We start from the raw sequence: 19146 nt of genomic DNA, 5'->3' as shown, positions 1-19146 counted from the left end.
TATTCCAATTACTTTCATGTGTACAGTGTTATTATAATTGATTTAACCAATGGCTGGAGATTATTATTATAGTTATATATAGTTATTTCTAAACTGTAGATGATCAATTTTGATAATCGAATCATTGTATTGGTTCTAGCTTCTTAAAGAGGTATTGGGGAGTACTGTATGTAAAAAAAAAAAAAAAAAAAAAAAAGTTTCTGTGGCTCCAGAGGGAGCTGTGTGAAATATGATAAATTGCAAGTGACCTCACTTTTCAGATGAAAACAATCTGGGGGTGTAGAGTTAGAAAGAAGTAAGGTTACCAGTCCTCTGTAGCTGCTCCTCATCTCTGCTTGATGCATTGCATACCTGAATATCCAACCAAGCTGTTGATGGTAGAGTTGCGTTGTGGGTTTTAATTTACTCTTTGTGAAGTCCAACAGTGTTATAAGAGTGCAATGCAAAATCAGTGAAGTACTCTTTTGAATATGAATATTTCTCTGAATTAAATTTTGGGTTGGTTCACTTTGAATAGGACCCTGGGAAATTGTGATAGGTCCTTGGGATGGGACAATTTATGAATGAATAGTTGATGGATTCATCTGAAAATTAACCAATGACAAAAATAATCCTTAGTTGCAGCTCTAAAAGTCATATTGTGTCCAAACTATGTGTATCTATGGGTCACATCACTCTATGGATGAAGCCAAGTAAAACATATGGCACACAGCCATGTGTGACCACAGATTGGTCCTCCCATGTCCAGACTATTCATTTTTAGATTTTCTGAAGTGCACCTGTGTTTTCTGACCAATTAAACAAGAACACACCATATTTTCCCCCCAGGTTGACAACTGAGCTGGTGGCTTTAAAAGCCTATAGTTTTTGTGATAATGGCAGAATAGTGAATGTAACCATTAGAGGCCAGACAGGGTTGGGTCACCTTCACAGGCCGAGAGCAAGGCTGTTGTTGTCCTCCATCAGCTGAAGAACCCCCTTCCCTGCTCTGGCACTGCTGTCCATTATTTCTGGCTATCTGGGTGACCTGTGGCTGGTGTGTCATTTTCACACCACAGGGCTAATTGCACCAAATGGCGGTAGATTTTGAGGGAATAGATGAGATAGGCAGTCCATGCTGACCACCCGGTGCCAACCATTAGCTGTAATTTAGTTTATAGCTGCAAAGATTCTCCAGGACTTGATGTATTAACACATTTACAGTGAGCCTGTGGTGATGTAACACAGCAATCATTTCTCTGGTGTTTCTCTAATAGGGACTCTGATGTGTTCCTTCCCCTGGTAACAAAAAAAGTTCACTGATAGTTACAAGTTTTATGCAGTGTTCTGTGTCGCCTCTGTAACAAACTTTGCTCTTTTCTCTCTGTAGCTGGCTGTACCTTTGATGAGGATTCAGACCCTGGCTTGTGTGAATACCGACAGGGCCAAGAGGACGACTTTGACTGGCAGCTGATCAGGACCTACAATTGGCCACACCCGACCCCAGATCTTCTACGAGGTAGGTTTCAATGTGCGCACTGTCAGAACTGATTAATCTGAATGGACAACATGCTGTAGGTGGTCTGGTAGCATGAAATCCAGCTTTAGACTCAGTCCCAAAGCCCCAGATCAGCTGGGAAAATGTTGCTGTAGTCTATGTGACATTGACTGCAGTGCACCTGTTGCAGTGGAGCTCACTCCAGACCAGTTGTGCTCACATTGGACAGCTCTCGTGTGGAAAGAAACAGGTGGAAATGAACATCTGTTTGAACAGACTATTTCAGGCACTCTAAATAAGTATCAGATTGTTTTGGCAGCAAACATTTCGGGTGCTACTGTTCAAGTGAGCTTTCGGCAGAGGAAAGCAGTATAATGTTTGGATGTGGAAGGATCCATTATCAAACATAATCATCGGCTGTGTTACTGACTACTTAACAATCATGGCCAATCACGGTGGTTCCAATCATGCTTTTTAATCTCCCAAACATGATGCACTGATGGTACATTGATGGTGTGAGTATGCATACAAAAGCGGGTGATGTCTCTTTTTTAAATTTTAAACATTTTGGGACATATTTGAAAAGGGCCAGTATGCACTCCGAAGTGCTTGATGTACAGTCGAGCAGTATCTGAAACCCCCTTCCTTGACACCTTTACAACGCTGAGGACGCTACTTCTGACAATTTTTGTAGCTATCCAAAAGCAGCAATCCCACAAACAAGCCCACTTCTCTGTGTGATTGGCCAGGTGTGTGGAGGTGAGAAAGTAGGTGGGCTTTTGAACTGTTTTTAAGCTCTCTCTTTTTTTATTGCGCACGCAACTTTCTGTGCTCTTAAATCCATTTGAACAATTACCGTGTCTTGCCCCTCTCTATGATAACTGGCTTTCCTCCCTGCCTTTGAGTGTGGCTGTTCAGAAGAGCCATAAACACTTTTCCCTTTAAACATGATCAAATGTCACTTCTTACAAACTAGTTTGTCTGAAGCAGACCCCTGAAGGACCCAAACATAGTAACTTGATGCCAAAATTGCAGTATCATGCGGCACTGCCAGTGATATGCCCTGACTCTCTGCACTGTGGCTCACAGCGAGTTACAAAATAGATGCATGAGAGGATGTGACCACATGAAAATAGAGCCCTTGGACTTCATGACTCATGGCCTGGGGAAATGCTAATGGAACAGAACATTTGACCAAGGGAACAGCTGAAAGCAGAACAACCACCAAGATGTAATTTTCAAGAGAAAGTTGATTTGCACTCAATAAACCAGTCTAATGGCCAAACAGTCATCAATCCAGTTTTGCTAAAACTTTCCCTCTTTTCACTTAGTCATTCTCTTGAAGCAGGTATTTGTGAGGTTATATTTTGTAAAAACAAACCAGAACCAGAAATTCTCCATGAGGAGTCTGGATATATTTACCGTCTAGCCTAGAAATAGAGTTATAAACAATTCTGTTTGGGTACAAAAACAGAATAACCCACCAGTCGATGATAAGCGGGCCTGCTGCAGCTTTTATGTGCTTTGCTGTTTTTCAGACGGTTCATTACGGGAGCTCTGTGAATGTTCATAATAAAATAATGACACATTTAATGACAACAAATTTGTTTCAAATTGACTGCAACTGTGTGTGCAGCATTCTGTCAATTATTAGGTAGAACTTACCAACTTATAAGTCTAAAATAATTTCAGAGCAATCCAAGTGAGATAATTATGTAGTCAAAGTAAAAGGAGCTACTTTATTCTTATATCTGTCAGTGTGTGAAGTTACCTTCAAAAGTGAGATGTTTTTGACAGAATTTCTGAGGCCTGGTAGGTGGCTTTAATGTGAGTACTAATCACTTCAGACATGTACTGTAGTGAATGATAGAAAATGTGAAGTAATTCTCAAGTATTCAAATTGTCAGTTTCTTGAATGCAGTATCACAGTTTACAAAATTAGCATTTACAGACAGATGTAACATTAAAGGAAAAACTGATACAGGCCTGAATGCTTGACCCCTGCAGTGAGGGGATCCGGCGGTTCTGTTATGATGTGGGAGGCATTTTGCCTGCATGGTTTGGGTCCACTTGTCCCTTTAGAAGCAAGGGTCACTGCAAATCAATACAAAGTTGTCCTGAGTGATCACCTTTATCCTCTGATGAACATTTTCAGAATGGTGTTCATCCCTCCAGAAGAGTACCAGAGGCTTTTAGAATCAATGCCAAGGCTGAGGAACACCACTCTACAAAAAGATATTCCCTCATTTGGTGATTTGATGATGGTGATGAAGAGCGCTGTCTAACTAGGTTGTGTCCAGTTGGGTTGAGATCTGGTGAATGCGAAGGCCAAAGTATATGATTCGCATAATTTTCATACTCATCAAACTATTCAGTGACTCCTCGTGCCCTGTGAATTGGGGCATTGTCATCCTGGAAGAGACCACTCCCATCAGGATAGAAATGTTTCATCATAGGATAAAGGTGATCACTCAGAACAACTTTGTTTTGATTTGCAGTGACCTTCCCTCTAAGAGGACAAGTGGACCCAAACCATGCCAGTAAAATGCCCCCCACAGCATAACACAACCACCAGATCTCTGACCTGTACCAGTTTTTCCTTCAATTTGTCACCCCTGTGTATGACAGAGAACTTCACACAAATCACAGTAGAGGTGATCAGAGGACAGGGTTTAGCACAGATTTTTATCTGTTCATGAGACTGACCCTGTTGGGATGCAGATATATCCAGATTATGTCTAAACCCAGCTGAGGCTGATTGCAGTCCACCTCTCCCTCACCTTGCCATCAGACTGCATCTCGGATGCATCTCAAGAGATGCATTTGTGATCGGATTTAGCCTCTTGCCTCACTTCTGATTTATAAGTAGGGAACTCTGCTGCTAAACAAAGGAAAACACATTTGCTCGGCCATGCAGCTAGAGAAGAGAGTCAGGGTGGCTGTTAGATATGTTGCCTCAGGGACGCTACGAACTTCATCCTCTTGTGCCAAGTTGTTTGGCAAATAAACTGTTTTGGGCGTTTGTCTCGCTATATGCACAATATAGATTTGACTATGTGGTCCTTCAGTACAGACAGGGATGCATTTGTCTTCACTATATCTCCTCCAAATGTGGTGTGAGCAATCCAGACCCAATAGATTCCTTTATTTTGGCTGCTTTTGCACCTTTATTGAAATCTGTTCACTTGTAAAAGAATCACCCAAGATACCCTTTGGTGCAAAGAATAAAGAAGTTCATAGACATGCTGCAGAATGTTGAATTGCAAGGTACAAGTTACAAGGATTGTGCTTTTCTTTCTGTCTCTCAGTCTAAACTCATAACTGAAAGGGACAGTTTTTGCCACTTGGACCAAATGTTGACACACTTGCATTTGAAACAGACAACTCTTAAATCTACACTCATCAAGCTTTTTTTATATTAACAATAGAACAATGGCTAAATATAATATAATTTTAAAAAAAGGTATTGCTTGTGTGAGGAACTCAGAGAATTGTAACTCAACTGTGCGGTTCCCCTAAGCTCTATGGAGAGTTATTATTTTGGTTTTTTAGGCTGCTTACTCCAATCTCATCAGTCTTGTTTCCATCTGCAGCAGGAAACTATTTAGAGCAAAAAATCTCTGATGAAAGCACTGTACACTGCCAACCACGCACCAAACAGCAGACAGGCAAAGTTAGTGACTGGCTATTGAAGATAGTGGAGTATTTAGCAGCTAAAGAGACAGATGTTGCCCTCAGCAGTTGGTGGAGACCAAAACAGAGCTAAAGGAAGTGGAGTGAATATAGGACTTACATCTGTCTGGTGGCCAGAAACAACTTAAAATGACTACTTACAGTACCAGTCAAAAGTTTGGACACATCTTCTCATTGTCTTGAATGAGAAAGTATGATCAAATTTAATATAATTTTGTATATTTGGTTTTCCTTTATACCACCCATCTGGTCCTGTACCTCTGAAACAAACACATAACTCTTACTCTGATTTCAGCAGCCTCTTAATAACTGCAGTAGGTTTAGGAGATGATGCAACAAATACTTAAAACAACATCACCCTTGTACAATAATAATGATTACATATGCACATTGCTGACCCCCAGTGAAATCTGGCTTCTCTCACCAGCAGTTCCTTACTCAAGTGCCTTCAAGGAGGTGTGAACATGCTTTATTTCCACTCTGGCTGAATGTTAATGGATGTTGAATTGTCTGTGTGCTCACCAGGTTTCCTCAGTGATTTATGCCAAACAATCTTATTATCTTGGACCCTGTTCCAATCATCAACCTACTGACAACTTGTTTTCCTACATTTAGTCCCTTGCTGCTTTTCTATTTGAGTGTGTCGTGCATCTACACAGGCGGCCTGCTTCCAATCTGTGCTGACATTTTACATATATGTTTATTTAAAGCGGACATTTTTTTCTTAGGAAATGCTGTGCAAGTACACATCTGAGAGGAAACCAACCAAGTGTGAACAGTACTGGTTATAGGCTACTGGTTCTGGTAAATTGTGGCGATTCATGGAAAGAGCTGCCAGACGTCTGGGATTTCATAATTCATTCTCAGTTATCAAGTGCTTGTTCCGCTGTTACAGGCACAACTCCCCTGAGGCAGGCCGGATATGTTAACGAACTCCCTGGATGGTGGAATCTAGCATGGGTCATTGCTGATTACACTTCCTGGTGTTCCTCAGGGGCCAGCAGCGCCACAAAGGCCGCTTTTCATCTTCTTTTCATCCATTAGAGAAGGTTGATTTCAGGCAGGATGAGCACATGCGCAGATAACTTGGATGTTCCTCTCAGATGCTGCTGGATAAGAAACAAAGATTTGATCTATAGCTTTGTGAAATCCGTTTATTAGAGGAACCTGTTGTGTGGGGATCATACATAAACCATAAGCTCTGTCCCTCCTACACAGGTTTCTGGCATCCTCCACCTCCATCCTCCTTTTGTCCCTTAGAGCTAGGATCATATACTACATATTAATTCTAACCCTTTTTTATTCAGTAGTCTGTTATTTTGTACAAAATTGTGCAGCATCTTAATCACTGTGAGTAGTATTTTAAAACTGTATAATAGGACTGGATGATAGGATGACATAATCACTTATTTTGATAGAAACATATCCTTGATAAGAAAATGAGAAACATTGTGATCCTAGAACAAAGCTATTTCTAACGAGTCAAACCAACCAATTAGACACTCCTTTAGGAACAGACAGCCCTCTTCCCAAAATAGGCACGGCACGGTTGGTTGAGTTAGCTTAACACAACTGGTTTTGGCATCAAAATTGGATAGGCTGGAGAGGCGAGCACTATTTTGTTAAAATTCAAGTGTCAGCACAGAAAGCGACAGCTCAAAAGTCACAGAAACCTTAAATGCAAAGAACAGAAAACTATTTTCCGAGAAAAAACTTGAGAAACCCACTGTACGCTCCCTGCTCAGCGCCAACAGCAAACATTTAGCAACTAGCTGGTGAACATAGTGGAGCGTTTAGCAGCTAAAGAGCCAAATTTTCCAGTGTTTAATAGTTTTCATTTTGTCTTCATTTTATCAATCTGTCTTTCCAAAGACTGAGAAATTAGGAATTTACACTGATGAATGTGATTCACCCGAGAACATTTCACACAGCAGAATTTTGTAAGAATTTACACCCCCAAGATGAATTTTTTTGTGTGTAATTATTTGAACAAAGACTGAATCTACTACAAAGGAATTTTAAGCTTAAAGAAATCCTTAAGTTAAACGGAAATACTGTAGTGACTTAATTTATAATGTGATATACAGTATATTGATATTGACTGTTTTTTTTTTGTTTTATTGCTCAACCCTACTTTATATTAGATATTAGTATGGTATCGGAACATTAATTCTCATCTGTCCTGCATTAATATGGAATCTAGTGAGGTTAAATATATTCTGCTCGCTAAACTACCACATGTATTCTCAATCTAACATGGCATCCATGTGTAATAGAAACAAGTATAATTGATTGCTGATCATGCTATATGTGAACACACTGTCTTTGTTAGAGTGGAAATATGACTTTAACTGTTCATCTGAGGTGTGAAGTCAGCTTTATCTGTTCATCTTTATCTGTCTGTCCAACCCACCAGTTTATCCTACAGGTCAACAAGAAAATGCAAGGAGTTTTCCGAGAGGACCCGTATAACTTTGCAAATATACACTTAACACTTTACCTCAAATTTTTCCAAGGGCTTTAAATTCTTTCACAGATGCTAAAAAGACTGCAATTGAGACAACAACTTAGTTTATTGGGCACCAGCAGCTCAATAGTATTGATCTGCGCCCACCAGCCGGTGGAATACCAATGACATGAAACATTGCAGCTAAAAAGGAACATGTTACGCCCTTCAGCTTTGCAGGGTTTTTTCATGATTTTTCATTCTGAATCTATCAGCCTGGTTGTCAGTATTGTAATGCAGTATGTGAGATGCTGAAACTCACTGTCTGGAGCAATGTGGGAAAGCAGACATGATTGCCGTGCATGATGGACAGTGTTCCAGCTCTTATTTTAATAGTGAAATTGTGAATAGGTTTGTGCTGTGGGGGATCAGACTCTCAGAGGACACCTCTAAAAATGGACCACTTTTAAGTCGATATCACTTCCTGGTAACATCTATAAAGGTTGGTCTAGATTAGAATGTTGTACTGCTAAAAAAGAAGCTCTTGTGCAGTTTTGAAAACAGTTTCATTTGTAAATAATGGATTTTGTGCATTATGTGTATAACTTTTGCCCATTGTCTTCTAAATAAAAAGAGATTGTCAGTTCATTTAATGACAGTTTAATCAAGCACACAGAGTCAATAGCTGGTCTGCGGTTAATACCAGTGTGCTTTATTACCTCATTTTGTTCAGACAATCACTTTCAGCTTGAGAGGGTCTAGCCACACCTGTAAATCAAAGTAAAACACATCTCACTACCCTAAATGAACTTCATAAGATCAGCCAGTCTGGTAAATGAAAGTAATTATCACCTCGACTGGAGAATATCAACTTTCATATATACACATTCTAGTATTTAGAAGAATAAATGCTTTTCACATTTTAAAAGAGCAGCAGAAGCACCGTCATCTATGCAAAGAGACAGCTGGTGTTTTGGATTTTAGATTTCTTCAAACAGTCAACACTGCCATTTCAAACAGAGACAGAATGCAAATATCATGTGGCTCACAGACAAAAAAAGGCCATCATTAATGGTAGCTTTGGTTCAGCATAAACTGCCTCTGAGCTATGAATGCTATTCCAGCAGCGGTCCAACATGCACAGAGCTCAGCAAAAGTTAAGTAAAGCCAAAGCAGACTTCTGAGGCTCTTCTGCCTTCAAACTTCCCTCTTGGGGTTTGAACATGATGCTCATTTGCTGAGCAGAACTTCAAACCGTTTATGGTTTCTTGCCTTCACCCAGTGCCCTCTTGCCTGTCCCCACTCTGCCGGGTTTCTCCTGAACACTGCTGGCTTTGATGATTCGAGGCCAGAGTAGAAAAACTAACTAGAGAAGGCAGAATGACTCTTTGCATTTAAATGGCACATTAACAGAGAGCGGTCTCTCTTGATCCCTTGACTTATTTGAATTTGTCAGCACTGGAGAGTCTGTTGTTGTTGAGGTACAATACCTAGTCCTTCTATGTACTACTGAAGGGCCCATTCATAAATACTGGTACCAATCAGACATGTTTTTTATACATTTTCTTGTCAGGGCTATCAGGGCTGTTGTAAATGTGGATGTTAGCATCTGTGAGACTAACCAATGGAAAAACAACACCTTTGGTTTGTTTGGATGTCTGCTACAACGTAAGTGGCTCAACAGACTACACTGAATTATCACTACACTGACTGAATCCGTAGCTTTTAGCAGTGGAGCTCCTTTCACTGGTTACTGAAAGCACCGTTGTCAGCTCAGCCATCCTGAAAGACCAGATAAAATACAGAAACAATCACAGTGTGATAACTGAGGCCTAATGCTGTACCTGCAATATATTGAACTTACAATGACAGTCACTCAACGTCAAAGTGTTATGAATGCTGATGCTATCGCTTACAGACGTGCCTGTTAAAGATGATGCGATGGCTTAGCTTAGAAAAAAATGAACAAACTACAGAGTTAGTGAATATGAATCTTAGAACTGACCTGATTTGTACTTTCCAGCTCTTACCTTTAGATTTACCGTTCCTCTCGTGCCCTTGCAAATTATGACTACTGTCTGTCAGAAGTGAAGGTGGAAGTTGAGAGACTTTGTTATAGTGCCATAAAGCATTATAGAGAGGAGGTCAGGATGGATGAATGGGTCAACAAAACCTGTGACTTGGACATGGGAGACTGCTGTTCTTCTGACAGTAAACTCAAGTTTCTTTTAACAATAACCATTATCATCCTCTAACCTAAACCAAGTAGTTTCGGTGCCTAAACAGCACCAAACCTTACCTGATCAGAAAATGCCTATATGGGCTATTCTAGTATTGGTTTGAACAGTCTGGCGTGGTGGTTACAATAACCTGCAAGACTCTAGGTTTTATTTGAGTTTGGACACATCCAGTTCAGATCTTTATTGTACCACAAGAGGATTTTTTTTTTTTTTTTGCACAGCAAGGCACCATAAAAACATTAAAAAATAAATACAATAAGGCTATTCAAGATATCAAATGTGCTTGTTACCATGCACAGAATTAATAAATAAAAGGATATATGATGAAAGCAAGGAAAACCACAACAATAAGAATAAAGAAAGGAAAAATAAAGTGCTGTGGTGTGTGAAGAACCATGAGCCAGTTTATATATTCCAGTTTATTATCATTAAGAGCATATTTGGAGATTGCAGGGTTGCAGGGTTTTAGACATTATTCTCCAGGAAAATGTTGATGACTATTGATACTGGAGATCTGCACCTGTTTTTGGCTGGACTGCAACAGCAGGGCCAGCTGTACACATGCAGTTGTCTGTGAATGAGTGAGTTAGTAAGTGATGAAGTCCCCCCCCCCCCCCCCATGTCTGGCACATTCGCGCGGGATAAGCGAAGTCTGTATTTTACTTGAATTTACTGACATTATCCCTCTGGATATGCATGACAACATGACAAGCTGCAGACTTTACTGTATTGTCTCTAAGTGACCTAAATACATAACTGTGATGGAAACAGAGGACAGCGCTGTGTTTCCTGCTCCGAGCTCTCAGCTCCGGTGTTAAATGCAGAGATGTCGACTAAACTCCTGTTTCAGCAGACACATACCAGCGTCTCTGCCATCTCCTCCTCTACCACCTGTGTGATTGACTCTCCGGCTGGCAACGCTGTCAGCAACCGGCAGGAGAGACGCTCTGCGGTGCGTTTGGATTTGAACGAAATACCAGGATGAAAACTTTTTATTTCTTTTGATTTTTTTCAAATCACAAACGGCAGCATTGAAATACGAGTATTGCAGGTAAAACATGAGACTCATGTAGGCTGTTACATCAGTTTAGTGTTGGTGGGCTTGGCGTAACTGCAGTAAGAGATGAGCACCCAATGCTGTCAAATCTTTAATTCATAATTTCCGCCGCAGCCTCCAGATAGACATTTAATATCCAGGAATTCACATTATAGAAACTATCACTATCCCTGTAACAAATTGGCCACAATTTTGCACACCTATACACAGTCCAGCCATATACTATGTTTTTACCTAGTTTTGTTCTTCTTGATGCAGCGACTTGTCATCGCAATTGTCGGTTCCTCTGGGGTTCTAAATTCACTTTCTTTTATCAGACATGGTGAAGTTAAGGGGAGGACATAAACCAGCTGTCTGTGTATCTTGGATGAGAGTGACTGAGCCCACCTCAAGCAGACCATAGACAGACTCCCAGAAATGAAAACAGCATGAAAAAGTATATACTGAAGGAGAGAGGGGTGATGTGTCACAGGGACACCTGATGTGTCTACACACAAGAGGAGATTCAAGAGTGATAGGGTGAAGGCGAGCGATATAGCTTTTTTATCAAAAGTAGCAAGAATTTTCCATGTGGAACTTTTACCTGCCTGTTACTTTCTTATCCTCTCGAGGCACATTGAATGATAAAGGCTCAGGACAAACAGTGAAATTGCACTTTGCGCTAGAAGAAAACTGATGATAACAAAGCCATCTCCAAGTCCTGTCCTGTCCTCTATATTCTGCAGGCTCGACCCTGAGCGCCGGACGTTGTGTGCATCAACGGTCATCAAAGTGTAAATGCACATTTCCAGCCTCGTGAATCAACCGCATGAGTATGATGCTATAGACATGATGTTGACAGCACATGTTGATTGGCTTATTATGCAGCTAGACAGAAATGTGATTAGATGGGCTCCATCTGATTCACTATTGTCTTTGGAGAGCTGCTGCTTCTGACCGCTATAATCAGTTGATTCAATAGGAAAGATTTTTCTTTTTTAAAGGGTTTTCTTTTTTTCTTTTTTTTTGGCATTTTGGATTTTATTGGATAGTGGGCAGTGAAGAGGCAGACAGGAAACAAGGGGAGAGAGAGATGTGTATGACACGTAACAAAGCTCCCTGGCTGGAATAGAACGATGGAATCAGGTTATGTGGGATGCACAGTAACCATTCGGCTACTGGGGTGCTCCATTTAGGCAAGATTTTTCAATGACACATGTCATAATGCAACTACATTCTGTGAAATAGATTAAAATGTGCAACAGGAAAGTCTTGGCAAGGGTATTATTAGTAGGATCTTTTTCTCCCAAGTTTTATATACACCTAATGAGGAAGAACATGCTGCAATGCCTGAATAACAGAGCTTCATTTTGTTGATGTACCACATCTGTACACTTTTGACAGTTCTGTCTTGACAACTCCTAACTGTGCTCTCAGTTTGTTTTTTTTATTTTTTATTTTTTTCATATAACACCATGTCGTGTACAATCACAGGCATGGCTTGGCATTTTAAAGGTTTCCATTTTGTCCTCACATCTACAGGAGAATTACTCTATCTCAGCAGCAGGTATGATAATAATGTGACCGTCCATCTGTAAGTAACACATTTTTAATGACAGGCCTGTAAATAGAGGCCGGTGTGAAGCTGGTCACGTCATTAGAGCAAGAGGCAGCGATATTTGTCAGTGACAGTCCTCACACCTTTCAGAGTCACCCTGTTGAGATGGACCCTTGTGTCATGTTTACACCCTTTTTATTACTGGCATACATTGAGGTGTGGGGGTGTACAGAGTTTTTAGACACATCATGAAATAATTGTTTTCTGGGGGCAAAACATTTGCTTATAGAGATCTTTGCCTCACAGATACAGCTATGGCTGACCCACTAGATACATTCGGAAAATCACTTTGGGCAGCATGACTAATCAGGGTTTGTTGTGATGTGTTGCGATATATACCATTACTATCAATATTAACATGAGTATAAAGTTTACTCCTTTGATTATAGTCACCCAATGAGCTAGCCTAAGCTAAGTTTAAACTGATGTCTTGGGTCTTTGTTGGCTTATTTTGTTTAATTTTTTGGTAGCTAGCTAACTAGCATGCTGGCTAAATTAATGTTTGTTAATTTGTTTTCATAGTTTTGTGAATTTCTGGTTGAAAATGTTTACAAGGATAGGATACAACACAAAACAGATGTCTCAGACCTTTCAACAGTTAAAACAAACAATTGTATACATGTTACATAGATGTTAAAATTCTAGACAGCCAAAACACAGTTTCTTGTAGCCGTGTCTGATGGTAAATTACTGCTCAAAGTGCTTTTCACTACATTCTAACTAACACTAACACACTAACATTCACCCATTCACATACACATGTATACACAGATAGCAGAGGCTTCCATGCAAGGTGCCAACCTGCTCTGGAGTTTCTAATGCTCATATACACACACATTCACACATTCACTGATGGTGCAGCCTTCAGGAGCAATTTGGCAATTCCAGTATCTTGCTGGAGCCAGGGATGGAACTGCAGATCCTCTGACTAGTGGACAATTCACTCTACCTCTTAGTCGCAGCTGCCCCCTAATATTATCTTCTATCAAATAGCATTACAGGTGAACATTAGTGCATGGTTAGCATGCTAACATGTGGTTAGCTAGCTACAGTATAGTACATAACAAGAGAAGCACATGTGAATTTATGTCATTGGTCCAGTTTCCACTAAAAAATATCAATTCTGTTGAAATGGTCAAAAAAGTTTTACCCTTCAGACATCTATTCACGAGAAGTTATCCATGAGCTGAGGACCTCCAAAATGGCTGCCAGGGTGTACATTAATGTCACCTTGAAACCCACTCCTTGTGTCCTCAGAAAACTAATTTTTTGCTTCACGTTTTGACACAGCAGTTGTGACTTGAATCCTTTGCTAACAAGGGGGTCAATCTCAGCACCCTTTGTAAGCTCTCTCCAGTTTATGAAAAGCATTTAGAGTGGATTTGCATTATTTATTAGCTTTGCCTATGCCCTTCAATGTTTGCTTGAGCTTTTAATACCTGGTATTAACATCACATTGCACCACAAGTGACTCTTCCTACAAACAGGTCCCACTGCTCCAAAACAGCCTCTGCTCTCTATTACTACCACTGATTATGCCTATTATAAGGCTTCTCATACTCCCTGTTGACCTCTGTGACTAGTTTATCTCTCCTCTTGCACATCAGTTCACACAGTGTCACATACACCCACGGACAGGTAACAATGCTGGCTTTTTGTAGTTCCTGTCACTGTTTTACACATGTAAACAACCAAGAAAACCACATATAAAAATTGACAATAGGCTGAGAAATCGTTTAAATAGACGTGTATGTGAATTGCGACTATAAAGACAAAACATCTTTGGCTCACTGTTGATATAAATATACATGGCTTGAACAGGAATCTAAGAGCAAAGGTGACACACTGACATGTTTTCACTTCCCTCATCACTGTAGGTGTATTTATGGTAAGAGTGTTGTGCAGTAAAGTATACAATATAAATGCAAATGGCTCTCTGTGCAGCATAAGTCAATAGTTTTGGGTGAGGACTCTATGAGTTAGAGCACCTTCCTCTACTTATGTCAAGTTTACAGCACACAGTGTCATGGCTAATAGCTCATATTCTGATTAAGGCCTTACCCAGGTTAAGCTGCTTACTGTGCAAGCATTTTCATATCCTGACCACAAATATCCCTGTATGCAAGAATTAATGAAATAATTCAAACATTACCTTAATTATACTACTTATACAGGCAGCAAAAAACATGATAAGGTGTCTTACTGTGTGTTTAGGTTTGTAATAACTGGGATTAGAGCCATATTGAGAGTAAGGTCATTTGTGAGTCATTGGAATATTTTGAGTTCATACTGACTCTTTGTTATTAATTATTAGTTTATTATTATTCCATTGCTCAATCTCTAATATAGATGCAATGTGATTTATTATACAATTGATCCGTAATTCACAGACAAGAGATGTGCAAGAGATGAGATGCTACGACTATTTATCCATCTCTTCACTCTAAATGTTTTATTTATATATGTATTTATATAATTAGAGAGATGGAACGGTTAGTCAGTTAATCGATTAGCTGATCGACAGATTAATCTTCAACTATTCTGATATTCAAATACAATTTTTTTCTAACAACAAAATGCCAAACATTTTCAGGTTCCAGCATCTCAAATGTGAAAGTTTGCTGCTTTTCTTTGTGATGTGTTATCAGTAATTGAATATGTCTGGGCTTTGGACTGTTGGTCAGACAATGAAATATTTTTTATCCTGTTCTGCACTGTGTTTGCCATCCTTCCAGATATATATTTCTTGAATATGTATATGGATATTTAGTTGTGTTCCCCTTTGAATGGATTGGTTATTGGTCAGGTTTAGGGTGTGTGCAAACAGGTTTTTGGTAGAATTGTCATTCTGTACATTTTAATACTGAGCCATGTTTTCCCCGAGTACCCCACCTATTATGACTCCCCCTACTTGTCCTCCTCCTCTTGTTCCTGCCCATTGTTCCTGTCTCATCCTTGGTTTTTTGCTTCTCTTCCGTCCTTCATCCCCTTTCCCTTTTCCCCTCTTCTCCCCTCCCTCAGGTGCTGACAGGCTACTGTGTCTTTCCATATACCCCTCTCTGCGGACGTCTCACTGTCAGTGTAATTGATACATTATATATTATAGGTTCCAAAGTTAGGATGAGTCATTTGAATATAATGGGCTGATAACTGATGTAATAATGAAAGCCTGGAGCCTTGTGCAGGAAGGATGAGGCAAGCAAGACTAATGACCATTTAAATAATGCACAATAAGTGATATTTTCCAGCCAGATCAAAACCTCTGGAGCTCTGCAAAAGGAGGATACACAAGAAATCTACAGTTTGACTGAACTCCAGAACAAAGTCAAAATCCCTCAAAGAACTTTGTCGACTCCTTAACTCCTTGAACTAATACCTGCTGAGACCACAGGATCTCTGACCCCTGATCCTGAAAGAGCCATGCAAACATTTAAAACAACCAAAACGTACTTTTTTTTATCCACAAAGGTCTGACGCAGAATTCGGTCACTAACACAAGTTAACTTACTTTTAAACCCAATGAACTGAAACATGACTGGAGCTTCAAGTAGAATGTGTAATTTGATAACTTGGGAAACTTCTTGGCTGCAGTAGTGGCGGTATTTTTGGCCTACATCATCTGTCACATACTTGCTACTTGAAACTATGCTTGTGCATGCAGCCAATTTAAATGATTATTTATTATTTGCATACCAGGTTTTTAATTCAACATGTTTGCCAGATTTCAACAAAGCACGGTCTCTCATGCTCAGTCGCCCACTGTTCACCTCATTACACTGTCTGTAGCTGAAATTTAATCAGACAAAACTAATCTGGTAAACGCTGTAGTTACAAGAACTGAATTTACAGCATTGAATGTACTGTAAAAGTCATGTTTTAGCATTACTAACGCTGGTCTTGTCACATTGCACATGGGCTAATAACCACCAAATCTCCCAAGATGGTGAAGCAGCCTTGTCTGGAGGGGCAGTGTGTGTGATGTTAATGTTGATGCTCTGTCTGGTAATTAAACAGACATTTGTCTTTCTCTAAAGAGCAACTTTCCTGAACAGTTTGCCCCCAACTCAGTCGATTCAGCTGCTGCCATGCTGTGTGAAGCAGCCGCCTCCGGCCTTCCGGCTGTAACGCAGCATGGCTTCATTCCACCTAACATTCCTCTCATCACTCTCGGGTGCTCCCTATTTTGGGTGATATTTCAGAAAGCTTCCCTCGCGTGTCTCCGTTATCTGACTATGAGCCCGTGAGTGCTTCACTGTCCCTGCCTCATGTGGACACTTTTTGCGGGTAGCGTTCCCACTTTCCCTGCTCTATAGTGTGAGGCTCTTTTCCTGTCCGCCGCTGGTGTTGATATCGCTTTCCATTTGTGGCATCTCCAACACTCAGCTGTCCCATGAATTTGTGCTCTGTGTGAACAGTGGTGTACATTTACTCTGTAGTAAGTACTGTAATTAACTATAATTTGCATTTTATTTGAGTATTTTCATTTTATGCTACTTTATACAACTCCACTAAATTTCAGAGGGAAATACTGTACTTTTTACTCCACTGCATTTATCTGACAGCCATAAAGATTTTACATAAACAACATATGATAAGTGTACAACACGTTGTAAAAGATTAAACCAGTTGTTCTCAATTGTTTTGGTTTGTGACCTATTACAGGACGGTTGGGACAACTTGTCCCGTTTAAGACGTTTATGAGTTGGTTGCAGTTCCACCAAAGAGACATTTCCCATCTAAATGTCTCACAAAGTTTCATTCAAATAACTGATGAGCAGAGGCCTGTACTGCCAAGCAGGATTTGGGGTTAGCGAGGTAACTTCAGGTTTAACTCTAACTAACTTCTTACCGGGGTACATCACCATGATAACTTGGCTGAACAACTAACCTGCTCCGGGCAGGGTAACTTCAGAGGATCGGATCACAACCTGTCAACACTCCGACCAGTGAACAATCAGATCAGTGGAAATAAAAGGCGTCATCATTCCGACAGGATCCCGACATGGACAAAAGTCCTGAGTTCAGAGTTAAGTGACAAGTGAAAAGGAGCAATATATATTTTTATATGCCAGAAGGAACATTTTATTGCTCCAGGCTTTCTATTTCCACTCTGGTTTTAAAACAGAGCTTCTAACAATGGAGAGATTGTTTAAGACACTAAGAGTGATAGCTAACTGTGCGGATGATTTTACACTCCATTTACACTTCAATGATTCCATCACTGCAGCTCAGTATAACATGAGAATACTGTGCGATGATAATTGGAAATAAAAAAAGATTTCCTTTTATTAGGAAAATAATCCATACACTGTTAATTGGCTCTCATGATTATAACGAGTCAGATCGACCTCATCAGTCATCAACTACTTTTCCACTCTTTGCTTCAGTAGCAGAAACAGTCTGGCCTTACTTTTAGGTTTTTTTTATGTGCGTGACATTTCTTCGTCATCCAACTATATAGCAAAAAATACTCATTCTGTACTTAAGTCATATATAATAATACACGTTGTACTTGATTGGGAACCACTGGATTAAACTACCTAAACTCTATGACCTTAAAAACTCTTTCTTTTGTTTTTAGCAATGGATGCTAACAGAAGGAAGCTGCTAACCATTAGTACTACATACTACATACCACAGTCAGTATCCCCTTGTATTTTTTTTTCATTTTGAAATAAACCAAACAAAGACACAGCTTGGTGAATATCATTGGCAGGCAATACATTTGTCCTCCATCGTGACACTCGTATGGTTAGCAGTACATTAGCACAATGCTACAAGGTACACTAAATCTACTTCCTTGTGTGTAGTTGATATACCAAAGCTGCGTGTTGCTGGATGACAAAAGTTAAGTGAGGGTAGAGCAGTATTTTTTTTTAAATTGTGTGCCTAAAACCCTCTGTTTCAGCATCCCACAACAGCCATTACATCTTCGCTATGCTACCAAAATGTGGGAAGGATTTATTGAAGTAAATACTCAACGCTCCAGGGGTTTAATTACTATGGAGCTGTTAATGTTGTTGAGCTAAGAAATTCTTTTCCCTCTCTTCTCTTGCCTTTTGTCTGAACCAGCAAACAGAGAGAACACTAATTAGTTTGTACACTTTGTCCAAAAATACACCAAGAGCAGATATGTGATCTGTTGTGTGATTTCATAATGAATGCAGGGCTGCAGGTTTTAGCTGGCTGCCATTAGCTGACTCTATTATTTCTTCTTCTTTCTTTTATTTTTATGATCTCTTTTATTAAATATTATCCTGTTCAACCCAAGTAGCTTCAGCAGATTACAAATCAGAGGGTGGCCTCTGAAACAGCAGGTGGAACATTTGACACTAAAACTCTCCAGTGAAAATACTACTTCCTCTACAATAATAGTATAATCCATACCAGCTGCAGAATAGGCCTATATGTCATACAGAGCAGAGCAGTATCGGCAGATACATACGCTACGCAAACCTTACTTTTTACTGCCTGTAACATTTTTTTCCTCCACACTCCTCCTTCATGATAGCGTGATGTGTGTGATGAATCCCTCAGTGTGTCTTCGTTTTTTCCCACTACTCCATTTCCTTTCAGCTCATGTGTTGCGTATCAGTTGCCCCTGTGGTTGCCTGGCACTCTTAATTCTTGTCTCCG

General features: G+C 39.9%; 1 protein-coding gene across 1 annotated transcript in view; it reads left to right on the top strand.

Annotated features, from left to right (window-relative positions):
- The window catches only part of ptprua (protein tyrosine phosphatase receptor type Ua), a 207359-nt gene that overhangs the window by 50807 nt on the left and 137406 nt on the right, over nt 1-19146 (top strand). Inside the window, exon 2 of the mRNA XM_042435160.1 lies at nt 1370-1498. Within this exon, the coding sequence (XP_042291094.1) occupies nt 1370-1498 (129 nt within the window). The remainder of the gene's footprint in view (nt 1-1369; nt 1499-19146) is intronic.

This window comes from Thunnus maccoyii, chromosome 15 (genome assembly GCF_910596095.1).
Source record: "Thunnus maccoyii chromosome 15, fThuMac1.1, whole genome shotgun sequence".
Taxonomy (NCBI): domain Eukaryota; kingdom Metazoa; phylum Chordata; class Actinopteri; order Scombriformes; family Scombridae; genus Thunnus; species Thunnus maccoyii.
Note: the sequence above shows the minus strand (reverse complement) of the source record. Positions and strands in the feature narration are given on the sequence as shown.